This window comes from Dendropsophus ebraccatus, chromosome 14 (assembly GCF_027789765.1).
Source record: "Dendropsophus ebraccatus isolate aDenEbr1 chromosome 14, aDenEbr1.pat, whole genome shotgun sequence".
NCBI classification, from domain to species: domain Eukaryota; kingdom Metazoa; phylum Chordata; class Amphibia; order Anura; family Hylidae; genus Dendropsophus; species Dendropsophus ebraccatus.
Genome location: NC_091467.1, coordinates 46,881,798 through 46,908,412, shown reverse-complemented (window position 1 = coordinate 46,908,412; position 26,615 = coordinate 46,881,798). Strand labels below are relative to the sequence as shown.

The 26,615-nt window shown below is 46.3% G+C and overlaps 2 protein-coding genes across 2 annotated transcripts in view; one reads left to right on the top strand and one right to left on the bottom strand.

Annotated features, from left to right (window-relative positions):
- JPH2 (junctophilin 2) overlaps window positions 1–23,497 on the bottom strand; it is a 51,085-nt gene extending 27,588 nt beyond the window's left edge. The window contains exons 1-2 of the mRNA XM_069953871.1: window positions 22,603–23,497; window positions 16,453–17,233 (exon numbers count right to left, since the gene is read on the bottom strand). Coding sequence (XP_069809972.1) covers window positions 16,453–17,233; window positions 22,603–22,981 — 1,160 coding nt within the window. The 5' untranslated portion in view covers window positions 22,982–23,497. The remainder of the gene's footprint in view (window positions 1–16,452; window positions 17,234–22,602) is intronic.
- The window catches only part of PKIG (cAMP-dependent protein kinase inhibitor gamma), a 389,802-nt gene continuing 379,678 nt past the window's right edge, over window positions 16,492–26,615 (top strand). Inside the window, exon 1 of the mRNA XM_069953877.1 lies at window positions 16,492–16,501. The gene's annotated coding sequence lies outside the window, so the exon portion shown is untranslated. The remainder of the gene's footprint in view (window positions 16,502–26,615) is intronic.

Sequence of the window (26,615 nt, the reverse complement as noted above, 5' to 3'; positions counted from 1 at the left end):
ATCTTAAGGCCCGGCTGTATCTTGGCCAATGGCGGATTATAATGTAGGCGGTTTGGGCGGCCGCCCGGGGCCCGAGGCTCCGGGGGGGCACATGCCTTGCCGCCCACATTATAATGCCGCCCGGGAGGCCCCCTCGCCACTGCACTCTTGTGACCGCAAGCATTGTTTCGCTTGCGGTCACAAGAGTCTCCGGCTGCCTCCGTCTGATGCGCGGCTGCCGGGGGTGTCCGGTCCTCTCCCCGGCAGCGCGCGCATCACACAGCTCCTACTGCCGCCTGTGGCCCTGACTTCCGTTACTGGGAGCGCACGTACCGGAAGTCAAGGCCCAGGCGGCACTAGGAGCTGTGTGATGTGCGCGCTGCCGGGGAGAGGACCGGACACCCCCGGCAGCCGCGCATCAGACGGAGGCAGCCGGAGAGAGGATCGACGGGGGAACGCAGGGTAGGTGAGTTATATTTTGTTATTTTTGTGTTATTTACTCACTGGGGGGCATCTATAAAGGGGGGGCAGCTATAAAGGGGGGGAAAGAGGGGGGGCCATCTATAAGGGAGGGGGGAGAGGGGGACTATCCATAAGGGGGGAGAGGGGGACCATCTATAAGGGGGAGAGGGGGACCATCTATAAGGGGGGAAGAGGGGGACCATCTATAAGGGAGGGGGGAGAGGGGGACCATCTATAAGGGGGGAAGAGGGGGAGCATCTATAAGGGGGGAAGAGAGGGACCATCTATAAGGGAGGGGGGAGAGGGGGACCATATATAAGGGGGGAAGAGGGGGACCAGCTATAAGGGAGGGGGGAGAGGGGGACCATCTATAAAGGGGGAAAGAGGGGGACCATCTAAAGAGGGGGACCATCTATAAGGGGGGAAAGGGGGGGACCATCTATAAGGGGGGAAAGGAGGACCAGCTATAAGGGGGGAGAGGGAAGAGGGGGACCAGCTATAAGGGGGGAAAGAGGGGGACCAGCTATAAGGGGGGGAAAGAGGGAGACCAGCTATAAGGGGGGAGAGGGAAGAGGGGACCATCTATAAGGGGGGAAAGAGGGGGACCATCTATAGAGGGGGAAAGAGGGGGACCATCTATAGAGGGGGAAAGAGGGGGACCATCTATAAGGGGGGAAAGAGGGGGACCATCTATAAGGGGGGAAAGAGGGGGACCATCTATAGAGGGGGAAAGAGGGGGACCATCTATAGAGGGGAAAAGAGGGGGACCAGCTATAAAGAGGGAAAGAGGGGGACCATCTATAAGGGGGGAAAGAGGGGGACCATCTATAAGGGGGGAAAGAGGGGGACCATCTATAGAGGGGGGAAGAGGGGGACCATCTATAGAGGGGGAAAGAGGGGGACCATCTATAAGGGGGAAAGAGGGGGACCATCTATAAGGGGGGAAAGAGGGGGACCATCTATAAGAGGGGGGAAAGAGGGGGGACCATCTATAAGGGGGGAAAGAGGGGGACCATCTATAAGAGGGGGGAAAGAGGGAGACCATCTATAAAGGGGGACTATCTCCTATAGGATTAGCACCCTCCTCTCCTGACATCCTCTGTGCTGCTGGGACCTCCCCTATAGATCAACACCCTCCTCTCCTGACATCCTCTGTGCTGCTCGGTCCTCTCCTATAAGATCAGCACCCTCCTCTCCTGACATCCTCTGTGCTGCTGTAACCTTGGGGGGGGCAACATCAGGGGACCAGGTGAGGTGGCAATATGTTTATTGGGGGCAGTGGAGGTGGGGTGGGCAATGCTTACTGGGGGTAGCAGCAAGGGACCAAACATTATGTTTATTGGGGCCAGCAGGGAGGGGAGGCAGGCAGTGTTTATTGGGGACAGTGTGGGGGGGGGGGGGGGGACGCAGTAGCAGATTATAATGTGGGCGAATTGACTGGGGGGGGGGGGGCCAGGTTGGGTGGACAGCCCGGGGCCCAGAGTACATTTAATCCGCCACTGATCTTGGCCAACCACCACAGAAGTGGAGTCACACTCTACCATCTAGCAAGTGACCGGCCGCACCTCCGACAGAACACTTCGAGGGCTCACCACATTTACATACCTGCACAGTACCTGTCACAGATATTATAAAGTCCCTGCAATAAATACCCTTTAGGACTCCAGCCTCAGATATTGCATCTGACTCAGGTCCTTAAATAGAAAATCTCACCTATACTTGCCCCTTACACTGGGATGAAGCCGACCTTCTGTGTATTTACATCTACTTACCAGCAATAGAACCGATTCTCATTTCATCTGGAAACATTTGAATTGAGAAAGTGCCGCACCATAGACCCAGCAGCATCAGATACCCTGAATGAACCAGGGAAGAGACCATGGCTGGTAAATCAGAGCCCTATAATTTTCCTAATTTCGGGCGATCAATTTGGTTTCATAAAAGAAAACTTCAAAGAAATCTATAGCAGAATTTTTGGTGGAACAATAAGGTCCATGTCTATCATAGCTGATACGTTGTCATGTGTGGAGCACTGAGAAAATCAGCCGTGACTGCTACACACTGTGGCATGACATGTCACCCTCAGTACATGATATAGCTGAGGCGAGCTATCACTGTGCCTACATTGCTGCAATCTGACACTGAAATGAACACTTTGTGCCACCTCATCAACTTGGTAAGACCTAGACACACCCTGCACATTCCAAGGTGTCCAAGTGCACCCGGAGGATATATATATACCCACATGCCAAGTCACATACTTCAAATACAGTACATGTGGTGTGGTCATCACTGGGAGCACATTCATCCTGGGGAGGGTCATCATAGGTAATAAAACACATACGTCTCTGATCTATAAAATGTCTGTGATCAGACCTCTATGACAAATTATATACCAATATTCGGACCACCTTACATAGTTTGAGAGTGCTTGGTATGTTAGAGGCACTAAGTCTTATTTTGTCTTATTTCTCTCCCTGGCTCTGGCCCCGGCCTTCCCCCCAGCCCTCCTGCCGGCCCTCCTCATGGCTCTCCTTCCGGCTCTCCTCATGGCTCTCCTTCCAGCTCTTCTCCCATCCCTCCTCCAGGCTCTCCTCCCAGCTCTCCTTCCAGCTCTCCTCCCAGCTCTCCTTCCAGCTCTCCTCATGGCTCTCCTCCCAGCTCTCCCCCTGGCTCAGCATACTCACCAACCAACGTCCTGTAGGAGTGCTGCCGCATGCGGCAGGATGTGGGGACCATGGACCAGTATGCCTGTGGCGCCAGCTGTCAATGTCCAGAAGGGGATTAGGTAAGTTGCAGGGGTTGCGGTGGGTCAGTTATCGGCTTTGCTTTCGGGGGTGCCTTAGTTTAGGGTGGGGGTGCCTTATTTTCGGGGGGATATCTTACTTTTGGCTAGTTGGTAGTGGGGGGTGTTTTAATTTAGGAGGATGTCCTATTTTTGGGGAAACACGGTACATAAGCATATAGAAAATTAAAACAAACTGGTCACTATATAAATCATAGAAAAGAAATAGAAGGCTCATAAAGAAAAGTGCAAAATACAGTACAATCAGTGGCGTAACTACCAGGGTCGCAGCAGTCGCCGCTGCGACCCGGCCCGCCACAAGGGTCATCAATCACTCTTGTGACCGCAAGCATTGTGTTGCTTGCGGTCACAAGAGGCCGCCTCCGTCTGCCCCGGATCATGCGCTGCTGCCGGGGGTGTTGCGTCCTATCCCCGGCAGCGCGCGCATCATAGAGTTCACTGCTCCGGCACAGGGAGCGCACATTAGAGACGCTCCCTGTGCTGGAGGTCCCAGCACAGGGAACTCTATGATGCGCGCGCTGCCGGGGATAGGACGCGACACCCCCGGCAGCAGCGCATGATCCGGGGCAGACGGAGGCTGAAGAAGAAGAGGATCGCCGGGGGAGCGCGTTGTTAGGTGAGTTGTGTGTGTTTTTTTTTATTTATTTTTATTTGTTTTAATAAAGGAAAGAGGGGGCTATCTATAGGAGGGAAGGGGCCATTTATAAAGGAGGGGGGAGAGAGTGGGACCTTCTAGAGGGGGGGTATCTATAAGGGGGGGAGGGGGACCATCTATAAGGGGGGGGAAGAGTGGGACCATCTATAGGGGGGGAGGGGACCATCTATAAGAGGGGGACTATCTATAAGGGGGGGGAGAGGGAACCATCTATAAGGGGGGGAAGAGGGGGATCATATATAAGGGGGGAAAGAGGGGGATCATCTATAAGGGGGGGAAGAGGGGGGCCATCTATAAGGGGGGGGGGGGAGAGGGGGACCATCTATAAGGGAGGGGGACCATCTATAAGGGGGGGGAGAGGGAACCATCTATAAGGGGGGGAAGAGGGGGATCATATATAAGGGGGGAAAGAGGGGGATCATCTATAAGGGGGGGAAGAGGGGGGCCATCTATAAGGGGGGGAGAGGGGGACCATCTATAAGGGAGGGGGACCATCTATAAGGGGGGGGAGAGAGGACCATCTATAAGGGGGGGGGGAGAGTGGGCCATCTATAAGGGGGGGAAGGGGCCATCTATAGCAGAGGGGGCCATCTATAAGGGGGGGAAGGGGCCATCTATAGGAGGGTGGGAGAGGGGGCTATCTATAGGAGGGTGGGAGAGGGGGCTATCTATAGGAGGGCAATATATAAGGGGGGGGAAGGGGCCATCTATAAGGGGGGGGCATCTATAAGGGGGGCAACTTAGGGGGAGAGGGGGCTTTCTATAAGAGGGGATATACAGAGGGGGCATCTATAAGGAGGCTACATAGTAGGAGGCATATACTATAAGGGGGGATACACAGAGTGGGGACCATCTATAAGGAGGCTACATATGAGGCATACACTATAAGGAGGTCACATAGTGTCAGGGTTACCCACTAAATGAGGCCAATACAAATGTGCAGTTTGTAGAGAGATTACGATGGTGTTAGAGTGAGGAGTCTAATATGTCTGTCTGGCAGATTCTGTGGATTCGTGGCTCGGAGAAGTTCTCATAATGGCCGAGAGCAGATGGAGAAGAAGATGAAGAGGGAAGAACTCCGATCAGAGAAGACGTCCCCTGTGAGTCACCTGATGTAACTGCACTGTAATGTATATGGTGTCTAGAGCCTGTGTGGAGCTGCGTCCACCTCTATATGACTGGATGCGGTGATACGTGTACAGTGGATGTTATTCAGTAGCAGCGGTGGTGTTAGTAGGTGGTGGTGTTAGTAGCAGCGTTGGTGTTAGTCAGTATGTGGTGGTGTTAGTCAGTATGTGGTGGTGTTAGTCAGTAGCAGCGGAGGTGTTAGTCAGTATGTGGTGGTGTTAGTCAGTATGTGGTGGTGTTAGTCAGTAGCAGTGGTGGTGTTAGTCAGTATGTGGTGGAATTATTTGTTACTTGCTATCTGGTACTATGTTTTATTGGTCTTAGTATACAGGATTTGTTCAGTAACAATATGGCGGTAATATGTGTGGTGATAATATTTTCTCTTCCTATCTTAAGATCGTTATTCGTAATATCTGTCTTGGTGTATATATATATATATATATATATATATATATATAATATACACATATACCAATAGCATCACTTGGTCGAGGAAGGGGGGGGGGCCCAAGTTGACCTTTCGCACCAGGGCCCAGGAGTCATTAGCTACGCCCCTGAGTACAATGATAAGATAGCAGCCAGGTATATTAATCAAAATGTTAAAATGTTAGTGAATTGCACAAAACCCACATGTGATAAAATAAAATAAAATACTTTCTTAATGATTTTTGTTTGGAATGAATTCTTTTGGGGGTATCATTTAAAGCCGTTGTCCTGCGAAAATCTTTTTTCTTTCAAATCAGTTGGCGTGAGAAAGTTATATAGATTTGTAATTTACTTCTATTAAAAAACCTTAAGTCTTCCTATACTTATCAGCTGCTATATGTCATGCAGGAAATGTTGTTTTATTTTCAGACTGACACAGTGCTCTCTACTGACCTCTCTGGCTGAGACAGGGACTGTCCAGAGCAGAAGGGGAGGTTTTCTATGGGGATTCATAGAAAACCGAACCGAGTTCCTGTCTCGGCCAGAGATGTCACCAGAGAGCAGTGTATCAGACTGGAAATAAAACAACACTTCCTGCAGGACATACAGCAGCTGATACGTATGGGAAGACTTGAGACTTTTTAATAGAAGCAAATTACAAATCTATATAACTGTATGATATCAATTGAAAAATTGAAATTTGAAAGAAAAAGATTTTCGCTGGACAACCCCTTTAAGTTTTATGTGTTTAGGATAGTTACCATGTAAGACGAGAGAGGCCAAGTGAATGTATTTGCACAAAATAGAGTCTCTTTTCACATCTAAGAGCCAAATCTATAGACCTTATGGATGCACCTTGACTTATAATGGAGTCCGTCAGGTTTTGCATGATGCTTTGAACAAAGACACAACACAGTGTGGGAAGCCAGAATCTTTGTAGTAATGGTGACGGGTAACTGCAGCATAGCTCCTATTTGTTTTGATGTGGACTCCACTTCAGTAACCCTGCGCCACCACTAGACAATGTATGGACACTCCATAGGAATTACAACTGATTCGTGATCTCACTGTGCCCCAGCCTTCTGATGTCACCCGAGCTGCCAGGGGTGACATCAGGGAACGAATCGGCAGGAGGCAGGGGCGGCTGTGAGCTCTGCAGTCAGTCCCCGGCAGGGCATGTGAACAGAAGATCATCAGCGGCGGCAATGTCAGCGGTGGCTGAGATGTCAGAGATGTGCAGGTGATGGGGATAGCCAGGGCTCCAGATGGCGACCAAAATGGTCGCCAATGCGACTGACATTTTGCAAATGGCGCCCAGATTTATTAATCTGGGCGCCATTTGCGACTGGCCCCGGCGGCGCGCTGTCTCTTTAAGATGCGCGGCTGATGCGCGGCTGCCGGGGGTGTCCCGTCCTATCCCCGGCAGCGCGGCGCATCAGTGAGCTGCCTGGGGCCCTGACTTCCGGCACAGGAAGCGCGCGTCACAGTCCCAGCCCCGGCGTACAGAGAGCTCACTGACGCGCCGCGCTGCCGGGGATAGGACGGGACACCCCCGGCAGCCGCGCATCAGCCGGGGACAGCGTCCGAAGAAGAAGAGGATCGCCGGGGGAGCGGGTTGTCAGGTGAGTTTGTGTGTTTGTTTTTTTTAAATATTGCTTAGCATAGAGGAAAGGGGGGGCTTTATAATGGGGGGAGAAGAGGGGCCATATTCAAGGGGGGGAGAGGGGGCCATCTATAAGGGGAGGGGGTATCTATAAGGGGGGGAGAAGAGGGGGCATCTATAATGGGGGGGAGAGGGGGCATCTATAAGGGGAGGGGGTATCTATAAGGGGGGGAGAAGAGGGGGCATCTATAATGGGGGGAGAGGGGGCATCTATAAGGGGAGGGGGTATCTATAAGGGGGGGAGAAGAGGGGGCATCTATAATGGGGGGGAGAGGGGGCATCTATAAGGGGAGGGGGTATCTATAAGGGGGGGAGAAGAGGGGGCATCTATAATGGGGGGGGGGAGAGGGGGCATCTATAATGGGGGGAGAAGAGGGGCCATATTCAAGGGGGGGAGAGGGGGCCATCTATAAGGGGAGGGGGTATCTATAAGGGGGGGAGAAGAGGGGGCATCTATAATGGGGAGAAGAGGGGGCATCTATAATGGGGGGGAGAGGGGGCATCTATAATGGGGGGGAGAGGGGGCATCTATAATGGGGGGGAGGAGGGGGGCATCTATAATGGGGGGGAGAGGGGGCATCTATAATGGGGGGGAGGAGGGGGCATCTATAATGGGGGGGAGAGGGGGCATCTATAATGGGGGGGGGAGGGGCATCTATAATGGGGGTAGAGGGGGTCATCCATAAGGGGAGGGGGTATCTATAAGGGGGGGAGAAGAGGGGGCATCTATAATGGGGGGGGGAGAGGGGGCATCTATAATGGGGGGGAGGAGGGGGCATCTATAATGGGGGTAGAGGGGGTCATCTATAAGGGGAGGGGGCCATCTATAATGGGGGGGAGAAGAGGGGGCATCTATAATGGGGGTAGAGGGGGTCATCTATAAGGGGAGGAGGCCATCTATAAGTGTAGGGCAAACTGGCTGCAGACACTGGGAGATAGATATATGCACAATTATTATTATCAGGGCCCCTCAGGTGTCTGTATTGTAGGGGGTCACTTGCATTAGTCACTAGGTGAGAGATATATCTATCTATATACACATCTTGTGGGGGGTCACTATGGCTGCAGTCATAAGTCTAGCTCAGTATGTATAGACTGTTGCAAGCTTTTAAAGGGAACCTGTCACCCCCGGTGCCGGGGTGACAGGCTCCCAACCCCCCGTTAGAACCCCCTATACTCACCTCATCGCGCCGGGTCCCGCTTCTGAAGATGGTCGGGTCACGGAGATCTCAGCCGCTGCAGCCCGGCGCGCACACTGAGAGATGAGTCCAACACTCATAGAGAATGACGGAGCGCTGGACTCTCCCGTCCTTCTCTATGAGCGTTGGACTCATCTCTCAGCGCACGCCGGGCTGCAGCGGCTGAGATCTCCGTGACCCGACCATCTTCAGAAGCGGGACCCGGCGCGATGAGGTGAGTATAGAGGGTTCTAACGGGGGGTTGGGAGCCTGTCACCCTGGCACGGGGGTGACAGGTTCCCTTTAAGTTCAATTTCAGAAGAGTAAGCCTCATTAAAAGGCTAGCCAAGTGAGGCTGAAGTACTGAGTCAGACTGTATATGGTTGTCAGACTGTATATGGTTGTCAGACTGGATATGGTTGTCAGACTGGATATGGTTGTCAGACTGGATATGGTTGTCAGACTGGATATGGTTGTCAAGTTGCAAGTTTCCATGTTGAACGTTTTCAAACTAAGAAAAGAAAGGATCTAAAGGAGGAGGAGGCTGCCGTGGCCTCTGCACACAGTAAGTCCCATTTAACATAACATTAATTTTACATGGTTTAAAATGTTGGCGACCAAATATTCTATTTGGCGCCTACATTTTTCAGGTTAGGAGCCAATGGCTCCTAGGTAAATTTTTTAGTCTGGAGCCCTGGATAGCCCTGGTACTACTCCCTCATCATCTGCTCATAATATGAGCAAAGGATGGGAGGAGAAGTACAGTGTATATATGGCAGCAGCACCCAGCAGGGAGGGAGGGAGGAGGCAGTTAGGTGCACAGGCACCTCTCTCCCTCCCCGCTTGGTTGCCTCCAAATGTATTGATTAAATACATTTATGGAATATTTGGGGAGCAAGGACACTTGCTCCCCAAAGTATTCCATACATGTATTCAATGAATAAAACATACTGTACATTACATTACATTTTTACATACACATCCATTGAATTAAATAGAGTGTCCAGCAGGGGGAGCACTATATATAGAAGTCAATGGTACTCATTGACTTATATATATAGTGCGCTCCCTGCTGGACACTCCATAGGAATTACAACTGATTTGTGACGTCATGGTTTTTGACAGAATTCTAACACTCCACGATCTACTAAATTAAGGGAAATAGCAGTATATGTGCATTTCACGTAATTAATGTACATTAGAAATTTGTCTAACCAAGTAATAACATTAAAATAATACTTTTGGCCGAACTTCTCCTTTAAGAGACCATTTATTGGGGTAGATGAATACACTAGGTCCTCTGTTTATGGGCATTACATGGCACCCTTAAAGGGGTATTGCTGCAATATGTTGTCACTTTAGAATTGTTAGGGGTCTGACCTCTGGGACCTCTCACCAATCCTAAAAATGAAGAGGGCCATCCTGCACAGCACATGGCCAGGCGCACTTGAATGCAGCCCCATTCATGTTAATGGGGCCGGCTGCAATCCCCTGCAAATCCATTTGAGTGGATATCCTTGTGATATGCAACTATCTAGCCCACCAATCTGATTTTGAGAATAGTCCATCAATAAAAAAAAAAAAAACTTTAAATCACATAGGGAAAAGAAATAAAAAGCTTCTCCCAAATCTGATTAAAGGACAATCCTGCTCATACTTACATGACCCCTGCGGAATCTTTAAAGGCTCCTATGTGTCCTCCCCTGCACCTGAGGATTCTAGTCCCTTTGGCTACCAAAGACATTTCTGCACTACGAAAAGGCCGCTGGCACTTCACAAATCTCTCTACAAAGTGCAGAAATGCTTCTTAACAAAAAGCAGCCGGGAGCCGTACGAGCACAGGGAGCGACTATTTTGAGAGTAAATGGATCTGTTTGTGACACTTGATACAGAAACCTCCGCAGCCAGAAATCATCAATTCACTAAGTGTCGATGTTTAGCCCACTGGCAGCACCCTATCACCAGGGCCCGAGGCCATGCCAAGAGAAATATTGTAAAAGCAGATATGTGCCCTTGTTTATGCCAGTCTAGTAAAACGGCTATTTTTAAAACATTGTACCGCCATACAGTGTTACATCATATGCACAATGACTCATTAAACTGTAGAGCCTGTCCACAGTTTACATAGCAAATATACTCATGGCTTAAAGGGGTACTCCGGCTAAAAGCTTTTTTCCAGTAATTGAAACTCATCACAAAGTTATATAACTTTGTAATATGCTTCAATCACCTATCTGCCCCCTTCCCTATCTTTTCCCCCTCAATCCCCCACCAGGAAGTGAAACAAACTCATTCTTACCTAATGACTGTTGGACCCCAGGCTGCTCTGTGGCAGCCATTTTGTGACAATGACATCATCAAGAGGGAAACTGGTCTAAGCCCTGTTAAGCCAGCCTCTCTTTGTCAGATGACTCAGGTTGCTCAACTCTGATTGGATGAGAGCTTAGCAGTGCTACACAGTCAGTTAGATATCACATGAGACAAAGTGCATCATGGGAAAGCCCAAACCAGGAAGCGAGGAAAAAATGAAGAAACCAACTGGAGCTTCAGGGACCTTTCTTTTTTATCAGCACCGGAGTACCTCTTTAAGGGGGTGTTCATTTTAATTACAAGTACTTATTATTACAGTCAATCCCTATATATATTAGATATAGATGTGTGAAATGTGAAGGCTTGGGTCTTTTTTCTTCCCTCTGAGGGACGCTAAACTGTAGATTTATGTTAGCTTTATGTTAGTCTTATGTGTTTTACACAAAAAATAGACTGAATAATATAAAAATATCTTTATAAAATCAAACCAAGATAACATAATCTACTACTTATAGAATACATAACATGATGTTTATATTGCTTAGGTTCCATCAGCCTACACCTCAAAAGCACATAAAGGAAGTTTAGTGATATACCACTATGTTACTAAAGGGTTACATCCAAGTCACAGCCTTCCTAAATAGGGACCGTGAGCCCAACCAAAACCCACTATAATATAAAGTGCTGAGAGCCGGTAAAAAGACACCCATGTTAGCATTTCCCCAACGTACGTTTCGCATGCTGGCGCTTCCTCAGGGGGTGTCTTATGTCTTATGTTTGTTGGTCGACCATTACCAATCTTCACCCAAAAAGGACCCTTATCCAATTGACTTTCCTAACTTATACTTATCATGGTTCAGGATGGTGCTAAATCCAGGGTTAGGTCTGCTCAGACATATTCAAGTAAAAAAGTAAAAATAGATTTCTTTCTAATCTTAGATATCCCCTTTTATTCTGCCTTCTGGACCTTTCCCACACTGCTAAATATTGTACAACTAGTGGAGGAAACATTCCATATGGAAATGGAAAATCCTAATTTTGGACTTTCTCCATGTCACCTAGGAGAAAAGAACGCCCCTCCCCTCTCCAGAGTGCCTGCCACGGAGAAACTTTCAAGAACACAATACACACATGCCTCCAGAGTACCTGCCACAGGGATGCCTCCAGAGTGCCTGCCACAGGGATAACTCCAGAGTGCCTGCCACAGGGATGCCTCCAGAATGCCTGCCACAGGGATAACTCCAGAGTGCCTGCCACAGGGATAACTCCAGAGTGCCTGCCACAGGGATAACTCCAGAGTGCCTGCCACAGGGATAACTCCACAGTGCCTGCCACAGGGATAAATCCAGAGTGCCTGCCACAGGGATAACTCCAGAGTGCCTGCCACAGGGATAACTCCAGAGTAGGGATGGTCCGAACTTGCCGAGGTTCGGGTTCGTACGAACCTGAACTCTCGGCAATGATTCCCGCTGGCTGCCCGCTCCGTGGGGAGGGTGGATACAGCCGGGGGACCGCCTGGAAAACTGGGATACAGCCATAGCCATAGCCATCGGCAGGTTCGGACCATCCCTACTCCAGAGTGCCTGTCACAGGGATAACTCCAGAGTGTCTGTCACAGGGATAACTCCAGAGTGCCTGCCACATGGATGCCTCCAGAGTGCCTGCCACAGAGTGCCTGTCACAGGGATGCTCCCAGAGTGCCTGCCACAGGGAGGCATTAAGAATGCCAGCCACAGGCATAAGAGTGTTTGCAACAGCGTTCCCTACAATGTGCCAACCACAGGGATGACTGCAGAGTGCCTGCAGCTGAAGTGCCCCCAAAATTCTCTACGAATATCCACAGGTACTCTACGAATATCCACAGTCATGCCTCTTTCTGTCACAGGGATACCTACAAAATTTACAGCCTTCAGAGTGCCAGTCACAGATGCCCCCATACAATGCCTTCCCCAAAGATTCCCGCAAAATGCCTGGTGTTGACATGCTCCCTAGAATGCCTGACACAGAAATGCCTACAAAATGCCAGCCAGAGATGTACCCATACAACGTATCCAGGTGACACCAGAATGGCTGCCAAAGTGCCTGCACAAAGATGACCCCTACAGTGCCTGGTATTGACATTCTTCCTGAGTGCTGCCACAGAGATTTCTTCCCTTAGTACCTGCCACAGTTTTACCTTCGAGAATACTTGCCCCAGAGCTGTCTTTCAGAATTCCTGCACCAGAGACCATGTTCTTGGTAACTTTCCTGGATTAGTTTTACCTCCTTTTATTCTTCTAAAATATCATCTATATATCATTGTATTAACTTGTGCAGCGAGTGGCCTATACACAAGATGACCAAAGGCTGTCAGGGCATGCTGGGAGTTGTAGAGCTGCAGAAAGTGACCACTGGTGTAGGAGATTTCCCAATAATATGGGATCTGGGAGATCATAATGGAGTAGTGTAAGATACATAATGAAGAGTCTGACAAACTACAACAGAGCAAAGACATATGCGGTATGTATACAGTATATAGAGAACTCCAGTCAGGTGAATAAAAGTGTTACAGTCTCTTTAACAAGGAGCAAACAGATCTGTTCTTCATCAGCCGGAGGAACGCTCTGTTTAGTTCTCACTGTGGAACATGTTTTGCGGCCAAATATTCCCGCTAAGGAAACTTGTGACAGAGAAATCCTCAGAAGTTATAATAAATGACTACGCTCACGCCTGACCTGATACATCCCCATATGTACATCCCCAAAGACATTTACTGAAGACTAATTTACTTGTCCTGGATTGGAAAAAACATGGTTGTTTTCTTCCAGAAACAGCACCACACCTGCCCATGGGTTGTGTTTGATATTGTAGCTCTGTTCCATTGAAGCCAATCGGGGAGATTTATCAAACTGGTGTAAAGTAGAATTGGCCCAGTTGCCCCTGGAAACCAATCAGATTCCACTTTTCATTCCTCACAGATTATTTGGAAAATGAAAGGTGGAATCTGATCGGTTGCTAGCAGCAACTAAGCCAATTCTACTTTACACCATGTTTAATAAATCTCCCCCAATGTGACTGAGCTGCAATACCACCAACAGCCAGCGCTGACAGGTGTGGCGCTGTTTCTCAACCAAAGCAGAAATGTTTTTCTAATGCTGGGACCAAAGTTTCTCCTTGGCAACATGTAGAGACTCATAGGCCATACATATGCAGCTGGTAATTCTGGGAAGAAGAATATCCAAAGCTGCTCAATGTTGCAGAAATTTGGAGGTAGCTTAAATGTTTTATGACGCTCTCCTCAAGGAGAAACATTACCCCTTTGGTGCAAGAATGATTGGCCTCTTTGCTGCCAGCCAGCTGTCCAAAACAGGTGTTTATAGATGGGCAACCACTCCTTCTCGAAAGTTGTCTGTCTATTCCCCAACCATGTTCTAAGACTTCTTATTAGAGTAAAACACTGACTTGAAGGGAAAAAAAGCTACCTTCAAAACGAGAGAGTTGCTTCACATATCCTTTTTTCTAATCCTGGAAAAAGCCTTTAATGTGCATTATGCTTTTTGACAAGTTTATGGAAGTCTTCACTATCCGCATCCATCAACGTCCTTGCACCAAGTGACCACTTGACCACCAGCCACATTCTACACATACATTTCCTGATCTCCAATTACTTTGATTTTTAAGAGGATCTTGAGCAGCCACCTGTTTGTCTTTTCAGGCTTCCCAGGTTATGGCCTTAAAGGCATAACTGTACTTGAAGCTCCTTGGCCCCAATGCAAAACCTCTAAAAGGATCTCCCTCCCCCTACCATGGGGTTGGTAGGACCCTTTCAGACGCCAGGGCTCTGGCGCCCCTTATTGCTACTCCCCTGCACACAGCAGATCCTGTATGGTGGCACAGCGCATGGAATTACTTTGGGTCTGCATAACAACGTGCCACCATAGAGTGTTCATTGGTACACCACAGAGATAAGACACTGTATGCATAGAATAATGGTCCCATATGAAGAACCAGTACGAGCTGAAAGAATGGTTTGGGTGGCATATTATGACTATGGGTTTAGGAAGGGAAGAAGATAGAAGAATAAAAGCCAAAGATGAGGCTGCACCAAAGCTTTATAAAGCGGTAATACTATGTCCCTGTCCCAAGAGTCCATGCCTGTTTTAATGCATCACAATATCCTGCTGACCTTAGGGTCCTATTCCACTGGCCAATGGGGGCCCGATCAATAATGTAAACATGTTTACCTAAACATGTTGCAGGTCTTCCCTGCGCTCCTTCTTCCTTCCAGTCCCGCACGCAGCAACAGCTTCGGAGCGGCCTGTCTGAGCTGACAGACCGCTCAGCCAATCACTGGTCACGGTGTTCTGCTGCGCGCGGGAACGGAAGGAAGAAGGAGCACAGGAGAAGATCTGCAACATGTTTAGGTAAAGTATAGTGCTTGTGGAATCATCGGTCGCCCACCGTGCATCGCTATTACACGCACATGTTGCGCAATGATTTTAGGTTTGAACCTGAATAAACGATCAGCCGATGACACGATCATTGGCTGATTGTTGTCTCTATTACATGGAGCGATAATCGGCCGAATAGGGCCAATTCGTCCGATTATCGCTCTGTGTAATAGGTCCCTTAGAAGAAGCTGATTGACATTGTGCTGTTCTGTAGTCTATTATCTATGAGTACTCCAGATCCTTCTCTACCACTGACTCTCCAAGCTCAAGTTCAGTGACTACCGAAACGTATAACTTTACATTTATCTGGGAGATAGTGGGCCTTGGCCCTACAATAATAGACTGAAAGGTCCAGCAGGGACAATTCCAGCTGATGAATTTTGAGCTAATCACCAGGGTCATATCAGTTGCCAAATAAGCTAGAGAACATGTGGGTGATCTGCTCTGTATGTTCAATGATAAAAATTTCGATACAGTCAGAAGTAGATGCCTACGTGTTGTGTATAGATGAAGAGTGGACCATCAGAATCTCCACTGGTGGGCCAAAGAAAAATTGGTATGTCATTGTCTGCAAAATGGTTGTTTCATTATGTATATAATTTAAAGGGGTTGTCCGGCGATAAAAAATTATTCACAGAATAACACACATTACAAAGTTATACAACTTTGTAATGTATGTTATGTCTGTGAATGGCCCCCTTCCCCGTGTTTCCCCCCACCCACTCTAGACCCGGAAGTGTGGTGCATTATACTCACCGCATCTCGTGTCGTCCACGGTCTCCGATCGTCAGCAGTGACGTCTTCTTCGGGAGGCCGGCGGATCTTCCTGAGTGCCGGCCGCCCTCTGCAGCGTCATCCGAAGCTCAGCCGCGATTGGCTGAGCATAACTGTGCTCAGCCAATCGCGGCTGAGCGGCTGATGACGCACCACACTTGTATAGCGCACCACACTTCCGGGTACACGGGTCGGGGTGGTGGGACATGGGGAAGGGGGCCATTCACAGACATAACATACATTACAAAGTTGTATAACTTTGTAATGTGTGTTATTCTGTGAATAATTTTTTATCGCCGGACAACCCCTTTAACAGTCTCAATCTCAACACCTGATCATATTACTATACCAGTGGAAGGCTGTGCGACAACCCCTTATGAGCATGGGGAATTTTAAGCATGGTGGATCTCAAACATGTTAAATGGTGGCTCTCAAGAATGATAGATCTAAAACATGTTGGATATCAAGAATAGTCAATCTAAAGCATGGTGGATCTAAGGAATAGTGGACTGCATGGATGGTGCAATCTTATGGTAGGATTGTGGCTCTCAAGAATGCTTGAAAACCAGTAATAAGAAAAAAATCAATTCATTTGCCAAAACATATGAGTAAAAACTGTGTCTTCCTTCACAATCTCTTACCTGGATGCAGCTATCTCGGATTTCTGTCGTGCAATGGCAGCAGCTCTCTGCGCTCCTTCTATACTTCTGTCTACTTTCTGCCTGATCTTTGCACTCTTTAGTGGGATCACCCTCTTCTTCATTCCTTTAATGAATACATTGTTCCTGTACTTTCCTTCTTCCTTTGTTCCATCTGGAAAGGTTGTACAACCGTAGCCATGTCTCAGGTTGTCCAGCCATTCTCCCTCATACTTCAGCCCGCTGGATCGCTCACTGATTCCAAAGCCAGATCTCTTATCTTTCTTCCATTCACCATTGTAGACCTCAGTGGTGGTGGCATCAATGTCAGCCTCAACTGGTGGAAACTCTTCTGGTTCAGTCCCATCTCCGAAGCTAACAGTAGACGTGGCATCACTAGCCCCAGAGCTCATACCGCTAACGCTCTTCAAGAAGCTCAGCTTACTTCTTTGAGATGAAAGTGATGTCTTAGAATCGGATTTCCTTAGTTTACCTAGTAGGGAACCTCTTCTAAAGATACCTTTCTTCTGCTCCTTGAGGGCTTCAGCATCTGCATAGAGTGAAAGGGCAAAGCCTCCTCGGGTGATAGTAGGAGACACTATGTTATCTGGAGAAGCTGATATAGCATCATGTTGGGCCAATGTTCCATTGCTGTGCTCGCTGCGAAGAGAGGTCAGGGAGGTGCGCAAAGGATTTCGGACAACTGCAGCCATTCCGTACGGGACGCTCTGACGTACTCCATAGCCTTCTCTGATTCCATTCGCAAACTGACCCTGGTAGGTTCCTAAAGACAAAAATGAGACAAAAAGGACAATTTTACCTTTTTTCTTTTGATATATATAATACTAGTCACATTAAAGAATATGACTAGCTGTTAAAAAGTACGGCTGCCACCTTAAAGGTTCACATACTGGAGAGATTGAACATCTTGAAGACATGGAAGACCAATGCCATAGCATGACCTTGTATGCATCACAATGACCTGCTCATAGTCCTCAGTAAGCCAAACGAGAGTGCAACCCACAAACTATCTTTTATCCAAAATGAAATTGCCTAAATTTGACACATCAGATTAAATCAGAGACAGCTTCAGTTTCTGGGTAATGGGTGTTATCTGATTGACTGAACCCCCATTTTATCCCTGTGATGGTGTATTCAGAACAGTGCATGTACTGTAGAAGTACTTTGTGCAACAAGAAAGACCACGGTGGCACTACTAGTCCCAGCAGTGCATATGCTTGTGTATTGGTGAATTGCGGCATTCCCGGAGGTGCTAGTTCCCAAAGTGTCAGTATAACGATAATTGCATAAGGAGAAGGAAATGGAACTGCACTCACCGATAAAATCTCTTCATCTTTATTTGTAATCCTTCATAAAAACAGGTAATATCGGACAAGGTGCAGACAGTGCGATAGCAGAGGCCACAGAGGTCAGGTGACAGGCAGTTTCACGCCTTTTTCCGGCGCTTCTACGGACCACCCTTCTATGGTCCGTAGAAGCACCGGAAAAAGGCGTGAAACTGCCTGTAGGAGTAGTAGTATAGGAGCATAGTAGCGGTAGGGGTAAAAGTAAAACAGTGTTAGTGATAGTAGTAGTGGTAGTATAGTATTAGGAGCAGTAGTATAGTACTATACTACCGCTGCTATTATTATTACTACTACTACTACTACTACTACTATACCACTACTTCTAATACTATACTACCACTATTACTACTAATAGTGGTAGTATAATATTAGGAGTAGTGGTATAGTAGTAGTAGTAATAATAATAGCAGCGGTAGTATAGTATTAGTAATACAGTAGTGGTGATGGAGAGGGTGGTAGTGTAGCATTAGAAACAGTTGTATAGTAGTAGTAACAACAACAACAACAACAACAGTGGTAGTATAGTAAGAGGAGGAAGATTAGTGGTAGTATAATATTAGAAGCAGTAATATAGTAGTAGCAGTAGTAGTAGTAACAAAAATAATAATAGTGGTAGTGTAGTACTTGAAGCAGTAGTATAGTAGTAGTAATAGTAACAGTAAGGGGGAACCTCGAGCATGTTCAGGTTTGTCAAAACCCAAGCGTGCAGCATTTGATTACCGGTGGCTGAAGAAGTTGGATGCAGCCCTAGGAAGTCCTGGAAAATATAGATATAGCTGCATCCAACTTCTTTATTCACCCGCAATCCGGTTGCCGGCCACCTTAGCGTACGCTGTCCCTGCTGTGCTGTACTAGTTTGCTGTGGTGAGTTCCCTCTGGTGGCTGGAAACCGCTATACCGTACGCTCTGTCCCTGCTGTGCTGTAAGAGAGTGCTGCGGTGGTGGTAATAACAGTATAGTACAAGGAGGAGTACCTGTAGAGTAGGAGCAGCAGCAGCAGTATAGTAGTAGCAATGGTAATAGTATAGTATTAAGAGGAGTGGTGGAGAAGAAGTAGTGGTATAGTGGGGGTAATAGTATAGTATTATGAGGAGGAGAGGTGGAGGAGCAGTAGTAGTACAATAGTAATAGTTCAGCAGTAGTATTATCATCGTAGAAGCAACGGTAATAGTATAGCATTAGGAGGAAGAGGAATGGTGGAGAAGCAGTAGTAGTATAGTATAGTGATGGTAGTAATAACAGTATAGTAAAGGAGTACAGGAGTAGGGGAAGCAGCAGTATAGTAGTAGTAATGGTAATAGTATAGTGTTAGGAGGAGGAGGAGTACAGGAGCAGGTACAGTAGTTGTAAAGCAGTAGCAATGGTAATAGTATAGTATTATGTGGAGAAGTAGTGGTGGTGGAGGAGCATAAGTAGTACTATAGTGATGGTAGTAATAACAGTATAGTACAAGGAGTAGTACAGAAGTAGGGGCAGTAGTATTATAGTAGTAATATTGGTATTGGTATAGTAGTAGCAACAGTTTATCACTAGGAGAAAGAGAAGTGGTGGAGGAGTAGTAGTAGTAGTAGTATAGTAGTAGTAGTATAGTAGTGGTAGTAATAACAGTATAGTACAATAGTAGTAGTAATGTTAATAGTATAGTGTTAGGAGGAGGGATCCAGGATTAGGAGCAGCAGTGTACATTGACATTTATAATAACAGGGGCACAATAATAACAATTACAATTACTCCTGATAACACGCTCACACATCTACAGTAACTGAAACGCGTTGACACACAATGAGCCATTCACAGCTTATATCTGGAGAATGGTTGAGGTCCAGCTCTATGAAATGGCTGCACTGACCAATATTGAAGTCCTGCCAGATGGGGTAAGATGGGAGAACAATCTCGCCTTCATCCCCCACCTCCGTATTTCTCAAGCAGCCTTTCTTCAACAATAACGCACCACTTATTCCTCAGTCCCAGCACTGGCCACAATTGTATAAAGAATTTGTCTAGTACACACATGGCCATTGTCCCAGATTTAGCTCAGGTCAGACGTCCACCAGACAGCGACATACTTCACCGGGGTTATCATGTCCAAGAAGAAGTGGCCGATGACCATATTTACTTGAATGATGCTCTCCATGCACTCAATATTACACATTATAAATATAAGGTGTCAGAACCAGGCTCAGTACTCCAGACATATCGCATTCCCACCCCCCATACTGTAACACATAGCTGCAGAAATCATATCCTACAAGCCAGCTAATGTATAACGCTGAACCAGCGCGTTTCGGGTCAAGCGATCCCTTGAATAGTCCGAGCAGTGATCTGATATTTCTGTTGACTGATTGTAAAGCTTAGGGGAGAACATGTCCTATTTATAAGAAGACGGTGTGATTGTTACGTTATTATAACTAATATTCATTCAATTACCTGTATATAGCTGTATATGTACTCCAACCTGTAGCATTTCAGTTGTTGAGAAACTACTACTTAAAAAACGCTGGGAGTTGTAGTCTCACAATAGCTGGAGACTAGCAGGTTGGAGACCACACTTTAAAGGATATCTCCACTGCTATAGGTGAGCATATTAAAGCTATCGAGGGTACTAAGCAGGGGAGTAGCTGGGGGGAGTAAACCCTTTAAATATGCCCTGGGTGCTGAGGGCCGTCTCACCTTGTACAGCCATGCCTACACCCTGAGGCTTAAGGTAGACCAAAGAGAGTGACATACCATACTTTGGGGAGGGTCTCCAAAGCTCTGGCTGAAAGATTGGGTTTATGTAGGACTCAGTACCTGTATTGCCAGTCACTGATGGCATCTTGGCATCAGCATGTGTTGAAATGTGATCAGACAGGTCACTGGTGTAATGACACTTGGTCACGGTATAGTACAGTAGTTTGCACATAGAAGTTTCAGTGAGGTACCATTATTGGTGATCAGGATTATTGCCCTACAGAATGTGATGTAGAACTGCATGAAGAAGTCAACGCATGGGGTCTGAGGGCTATAACATTACACTAAGGGGGTTGTAGCAATGTGCGACCATAATGGATCTATGACCTCTTACAACTGGTTTGCTATTAAGATGGCCTAACCTAAAAACAAATGGGTCTCGAAAGTTTTAGTGTAGGTCTAAGCTCTGGGGCCAGCTTATAATAACTTTGGCTTCTTTTAATAGGACCTTCTCCATCTGGTCTATTGAAGTACCAACCATTGTCCATCCAGTCTGTTGGGTCCACAAGTACACATTCATTCACCACTATCTGGAGAAAATCATACATGTTGTCTGCTTGTACAGCTCAGAACACAAAGATTTCTCTGGGATATACACAACGAGCACATGCAGTAGACCAATTTACCCATAGACCCATCTTTGTAACTGGTGCTTGGACCCAATCTGCAGATCTCCAGCTGTTGTGAAACTACAACTCTAGACTTGCTGAGAGTTGTACTTTTGCAACATCCGGAGAACAACTGGTTGGAGCTCCCTGGTCTAGAGACATACATTGCAATCAGACTACTAGGGCAACTAATAAAGACCACATAGGAGAAGCATATCTATAGGGGACCTTTTGGATACTGTCACACAGGATGTCCAGTATAGACAGAGCCCACCTAGCCCAGAAGATTCAAGCTATACCCTCAGAGAAGCTCATGGAAAATATAAGTTATAAATAGCCTTATGTGTGTATACACCAAAAATTCAGCACACATTGATCCATCCATTACAAGTCTTATATGATATAAGAGTTATGAACGTATGATATAAGAGACAACTGAACGTGTATGGCGTGTGTCAGGGTGAACCACATTAAAAGAGCCATGTGTATGTACAAGTAGCTTCTACATGTCCATAGACAGGAAGGTTTATTCATTTAGTCATCTTCAGGTGACTACTGGCTGATATTTTGAAACGACTGAACGTTCCCAAGGCTGAAGGCCAATTGGCAGGTGGGAGTGCTTGGGTCATCCATTGCCCACTATCACATGCGTCAGCTCACGTGCCAAGTGCTTGATAAGGACGAATGACCATAGTGCATGATGCCAATAGACTTTTAAAATGATTCAATAACTATTAATGTATCAGGGAAGGTAAATGTTTCCAAATCTGATGGCCAATAGATACATTGGACTATAGTCACTCATTACCGGTTGTTGTGTTTCATTCATGCAATGGAGAATGGGTATTTGTTTATGGGCACGAGTCAAGGTGTGACCCAATGGATGCTCCCTTTAACTTCATTTGCTCTTACTTTACTGTCCACCTTCTGCAACCAGAAGAAAAAAGTTGTTATGTCTATAGGGTTGTTGGATGAGCAAATGGTTGGCTGAATTCACAATGGCCAACTATGAGCAGGGTTGTTAACCATCTCTATCTGTGGCATGGAGTTTCTGTTCTCTCTTGAAGCTCATCATGCACATTTAATAGTAGTTCCCATATGGGATCTGTAAAGGCTGACCAGGATGGCTTCTACCAGAGGTCAGCTATCCATCACTACATGCACCTGCCAGTCCAATTATGTATATACATAGCTGTTCTGAAGAAGTTTTGGTAGTGGCTTAAACATTGTGACAACCCCACCCCACTAAAAGACTGTCTGATATAACATTACACTCACTATACACAGGACCAGACACTCCACAATACTTGTGCTTTGTCACTATACACAAGGACACACATCATAGTAGAATAGTAGTAGATAGTCATAATAGTTAGAATATAACTGGAATCTTGAAGACATATATATATATATATATATATATATATACACTGTAGCAAGCTACCTACCTCCATCTGCATATGTTTCGGTACCATATCCATCTTGTAGTCCACTCTGCCACGTCCCTTCATACTTGGCTCCACTGGTCATACTCTGACGGACGCCATACCTTCCTTTAAATCCATGGGTCCATTCACCCTTGTACACCCAGTGTCCTTTGGTTTCGATGCCTAAGCCGTGTCTTTTTCCTTGCGACCAATATCCTTCATAAGTATTACCACTGGGCCAGGTGTAGATCCCTACCACCTCGAATCCATAATTCCAAGAACCCGAGTATTCTCCTTGGCCTTTTGGCCCCGTGCAGATTCCGTGACCATGGGCTTTCCCACCTTCCCACCCGCCACAGTAAGCTCCTCCATCGTCAAAGTCGAAACGACCACCGCTCATGGTGTCTTCTGTTTCCAAAAATTCTTTAGGATCGGTAGAATTTAACAGAAAAAATTATATGAAATAAAATTTCTTAAAACTTTTTTAAAAATTAAGAATTCTATTAATGTGAAGCGAAATAATTTATAACAGTGGACGACATAAGAATTAGAAGTAGAGCACAGGATGGGGAGGGGAGTTATTAAGCCTTATAATAATGCTTGGAGGGGATAATTGCTGGGAATCCTGTGCTAGTTCTCACAGTGTAGAGACAAGGAATCTGATTGGATATCTTCAGCCTGAGTTGTGTCAAAGTTTGGAAAGGGTTAAATTGCCCTGCAGTCCGTCCATATCCGTACATTATTTGGCTCTTATTGATCATGATATCATCCCGGTGGTCCTGGATATGAACCCCCCCTCCCCTTTTCAGCAAGGTTCCCTCTCTGTGCCCGGGCAGGAGCAGGGCAGAGTCCCAGGCTCCCAGTGTGTGAGGGCTGCAGATGAGTGAATGTTAGAACAGACCTAACAAGGCTATTGCATCCCAGCTGTTCCAAAAATAAACCCCAATCGCAGCTCTGCTCAATGGCTACTTCTCAAAGCAGTGCAGAACTAGTGGAGAAGAGGGGCGGCCGGCTAAGAAAAGGAGGGGGACTTAAAATAGATCTGCTGGCTGATTGGGAATTTTTCATGCCGTGTGTGTGTGTGTGTGTGTGTGTGTGTGTATGCGACACTTGAGTTACACTGAGGAAAACTTACTGAAGAGTAAATAAATAAGTTATATAAATCAATATAATCACATAGCAAAGAATAAAAAAACTATCGTAACAATCAATGACAGACTACATATTAATGTCGTATAATACTACACGATAAAGCAATATAATAGTACATAACATCATAAAATTATACAAAAAATAAAAAAACATAGCAAGTAGAATAATCAAAAAACAACTAAATAATAATAGTAATAATAATATGAATCAAAATAATCATATACCAACAAATAAAAATCAATATCACACAATAATATAATACACATTAAAGGGCTTGTCCAGCAAAAATCTTTTTCTTTCAGATCAACTGGTGTCAGAAAGTTATATAGATTTGTAATTTACTTCTATTTGAAAATCTCAAGTCTTCCCGTACTTATCAACTGCTGTATGTCCTGCAGGAAATGTTTTATTTTCATTCAGATACAGTGCTCTCTGCTGACATCTCTGGCCGAGACAGGAACTCTTCAGAGTAGGAGAGGTTTTCTATGGGAATCTCCATAGAAAACCTCTCCTGCTCTGGGAAGTTTCTGTCTTGGCCAGAGATGTCAGCAGAGAGCACCGTGTCAGACTGGAAAGAACACACCACTTCCTGCAGGACATACAGCAGCTGATAAGTATGGGAAGACTTAAGATTTTTAAATAGAAATAAATTACAAATCTATATAACTTTCTGAAACCAGTTGATTTGAAAGAAAAAGATTTTCGCAGGACAATCCCTTTAACGTAACATAATACACAATAATATAAGAATATATACTACCATGATGTAATGTACAACCATATAATAATACATAATAAAGTAATATCAGAATATACAAACTAATAAAATCATAATAAGTAGAATAATCAATTCCCACAACCTCCATTGGATCAAAGGAGGTCACACGCATTACCATCTCATTGTGTCTCTGTATCCATGAAGACCTGATATTCCGGATTAGCAGTGGATCTCTCCGCTGATCCAGAAATGGACCATGCTGACGGGTACACTTTAAATCTTACAGCGTAGTGAAGCATTCACACAGCGACCATCACTATTTATCCCAACTTATTTTTAGAACCTTTTTTTAATTTTATTTATGAAACAAGATTCCTGAAATAGAGGAGCAGTGACTCAGAGACTCGGTCGTCTACGTATTTTACTACAGAACGCTCTCCACAATATAAACTTTTTATGACCCTCTTCATTTAGAAGCAGATTACGGCACAACTGGGATGTAAGGTGACAACCGCCTGAACTCGCTCTATGTTGAAGAACAGTCGGCTGATCGTTAAAGTCGTTTGTCTTTCAACATGTTATAACGGAATAACGGCAGCAGCAAGCGGGGAACAAGGAGCTGACAGCGCTCGTTTGCTCCTCAGAGTCGGCCCGTGGAATACGGCCTCAAGTGTCACAATTGAGATAATATACTGTATAATGGCCGTATTCCACGGCCCGACTCTGAGGAGGAAACGAGCGCTGTCAGTGCTTGTTTGCTCCTCATTCCCCGCTCGCTGCTGCCGCTATTCCACATGGCTGCAGCGAGCAGGTGAGTCCGGGGAGGGCTGGGGGAAGCTGCAGGGGGGCTGCCTGGGTGATCGCTGATTGTCCGGGCAGCCCATAGGATATAGAAGCGATCTGCTGCCGCCGCTCCTGTTCCACGGAGCGTCGGCAGCAGATCGCTGCTATATAAGTTGTTTGTCTTTTAACATGTTGAAAGACAAACGACTTCAACGATCAGCTGACATGAACGATATCGGCTGATCGTTGCCTCCTATTCCACGGTACGAGAATCGTCCGTAACGGCCGATAATTGTTCCGTTGAATAGGGCCTTAACAGATAGATGGTTATTAAGGGTACTATTACATGGAGCGATTTTTAACGATTAACGATAGATGATTGCAAACGAGATTGTTTATCAATAACCTGAAATCATTCACCATATTACACAGAACGATAATTGTTAGTTACAATCGTTATTGCGATCGTTACTAAGATAGTTTACTTCTTCTGATCCCAGCAAAACAATGTTCAATTACACTGAACAATTAGTGAAAAAATGCGGACTTGAGTGAACGAATGTGGAATTACAGCAAACGATAAGCAAATGATTAGTAAACGATTAATTTTAAGTTCAGATCTAAATCAACGATCAACGACATACCAATTGATTTTTTGATCGTTGTCTGCAATTACACAGAACGATTATTGTTTAAATTCGAACGATTTAATGATTTTTCGCACAATAATGGTCCCGTGTAATAGGGACCTTAGGCTGAAGGGGCTGGGGAAAGGAGATGACTCTGAGACAAGATCCAGCCACACCTCCTGTGACATCAGAGGATGATGCAATGTCTGGGGAGGAGCTGGGGAGCAGGAGACAGCACCACACTTCTTATCAGGGGTGAACAACGTTGAAGCCGCTACTATTAGTGATTTTACTACATTCATAAGTTATATTGGGGTGATAGTTTATTTAAAAACAAATTTCTGATACTAGAGGCCCCCTTTAAAGAGGATGTACCACCAGGTACGTCCTCTTTAACCTGACACAGGGATAGAACGGCGCCGTCCCGGGTGCCGCAGTCCGTTTTTCGATCCTCGGCCCGGTTCCCCTGTACGGCGCCGTTCTTTCCACGGTTACCGGCCGGTGCTCAAGCACTGGAGGTAGGCCGGCCCGCCCCCAGTGGGAGGGAATTCCCTCCCCTCTATGACGCGGCTCCTTTGATTCTAATGGAGCGGCGTCATAGAGAGGAGGGAATTGCCTCCCACTGGGGGCGGCCGGTAACTGTGGAAGGAACGGCGCCGTACAGGAGAACCGGCTTCCTGGTGACGGCTCTGTTCTATCCCTGTGCCAGGTTAAAGAGGACGTACCTGGTGGTACATCCTCTTTAAGTAAAT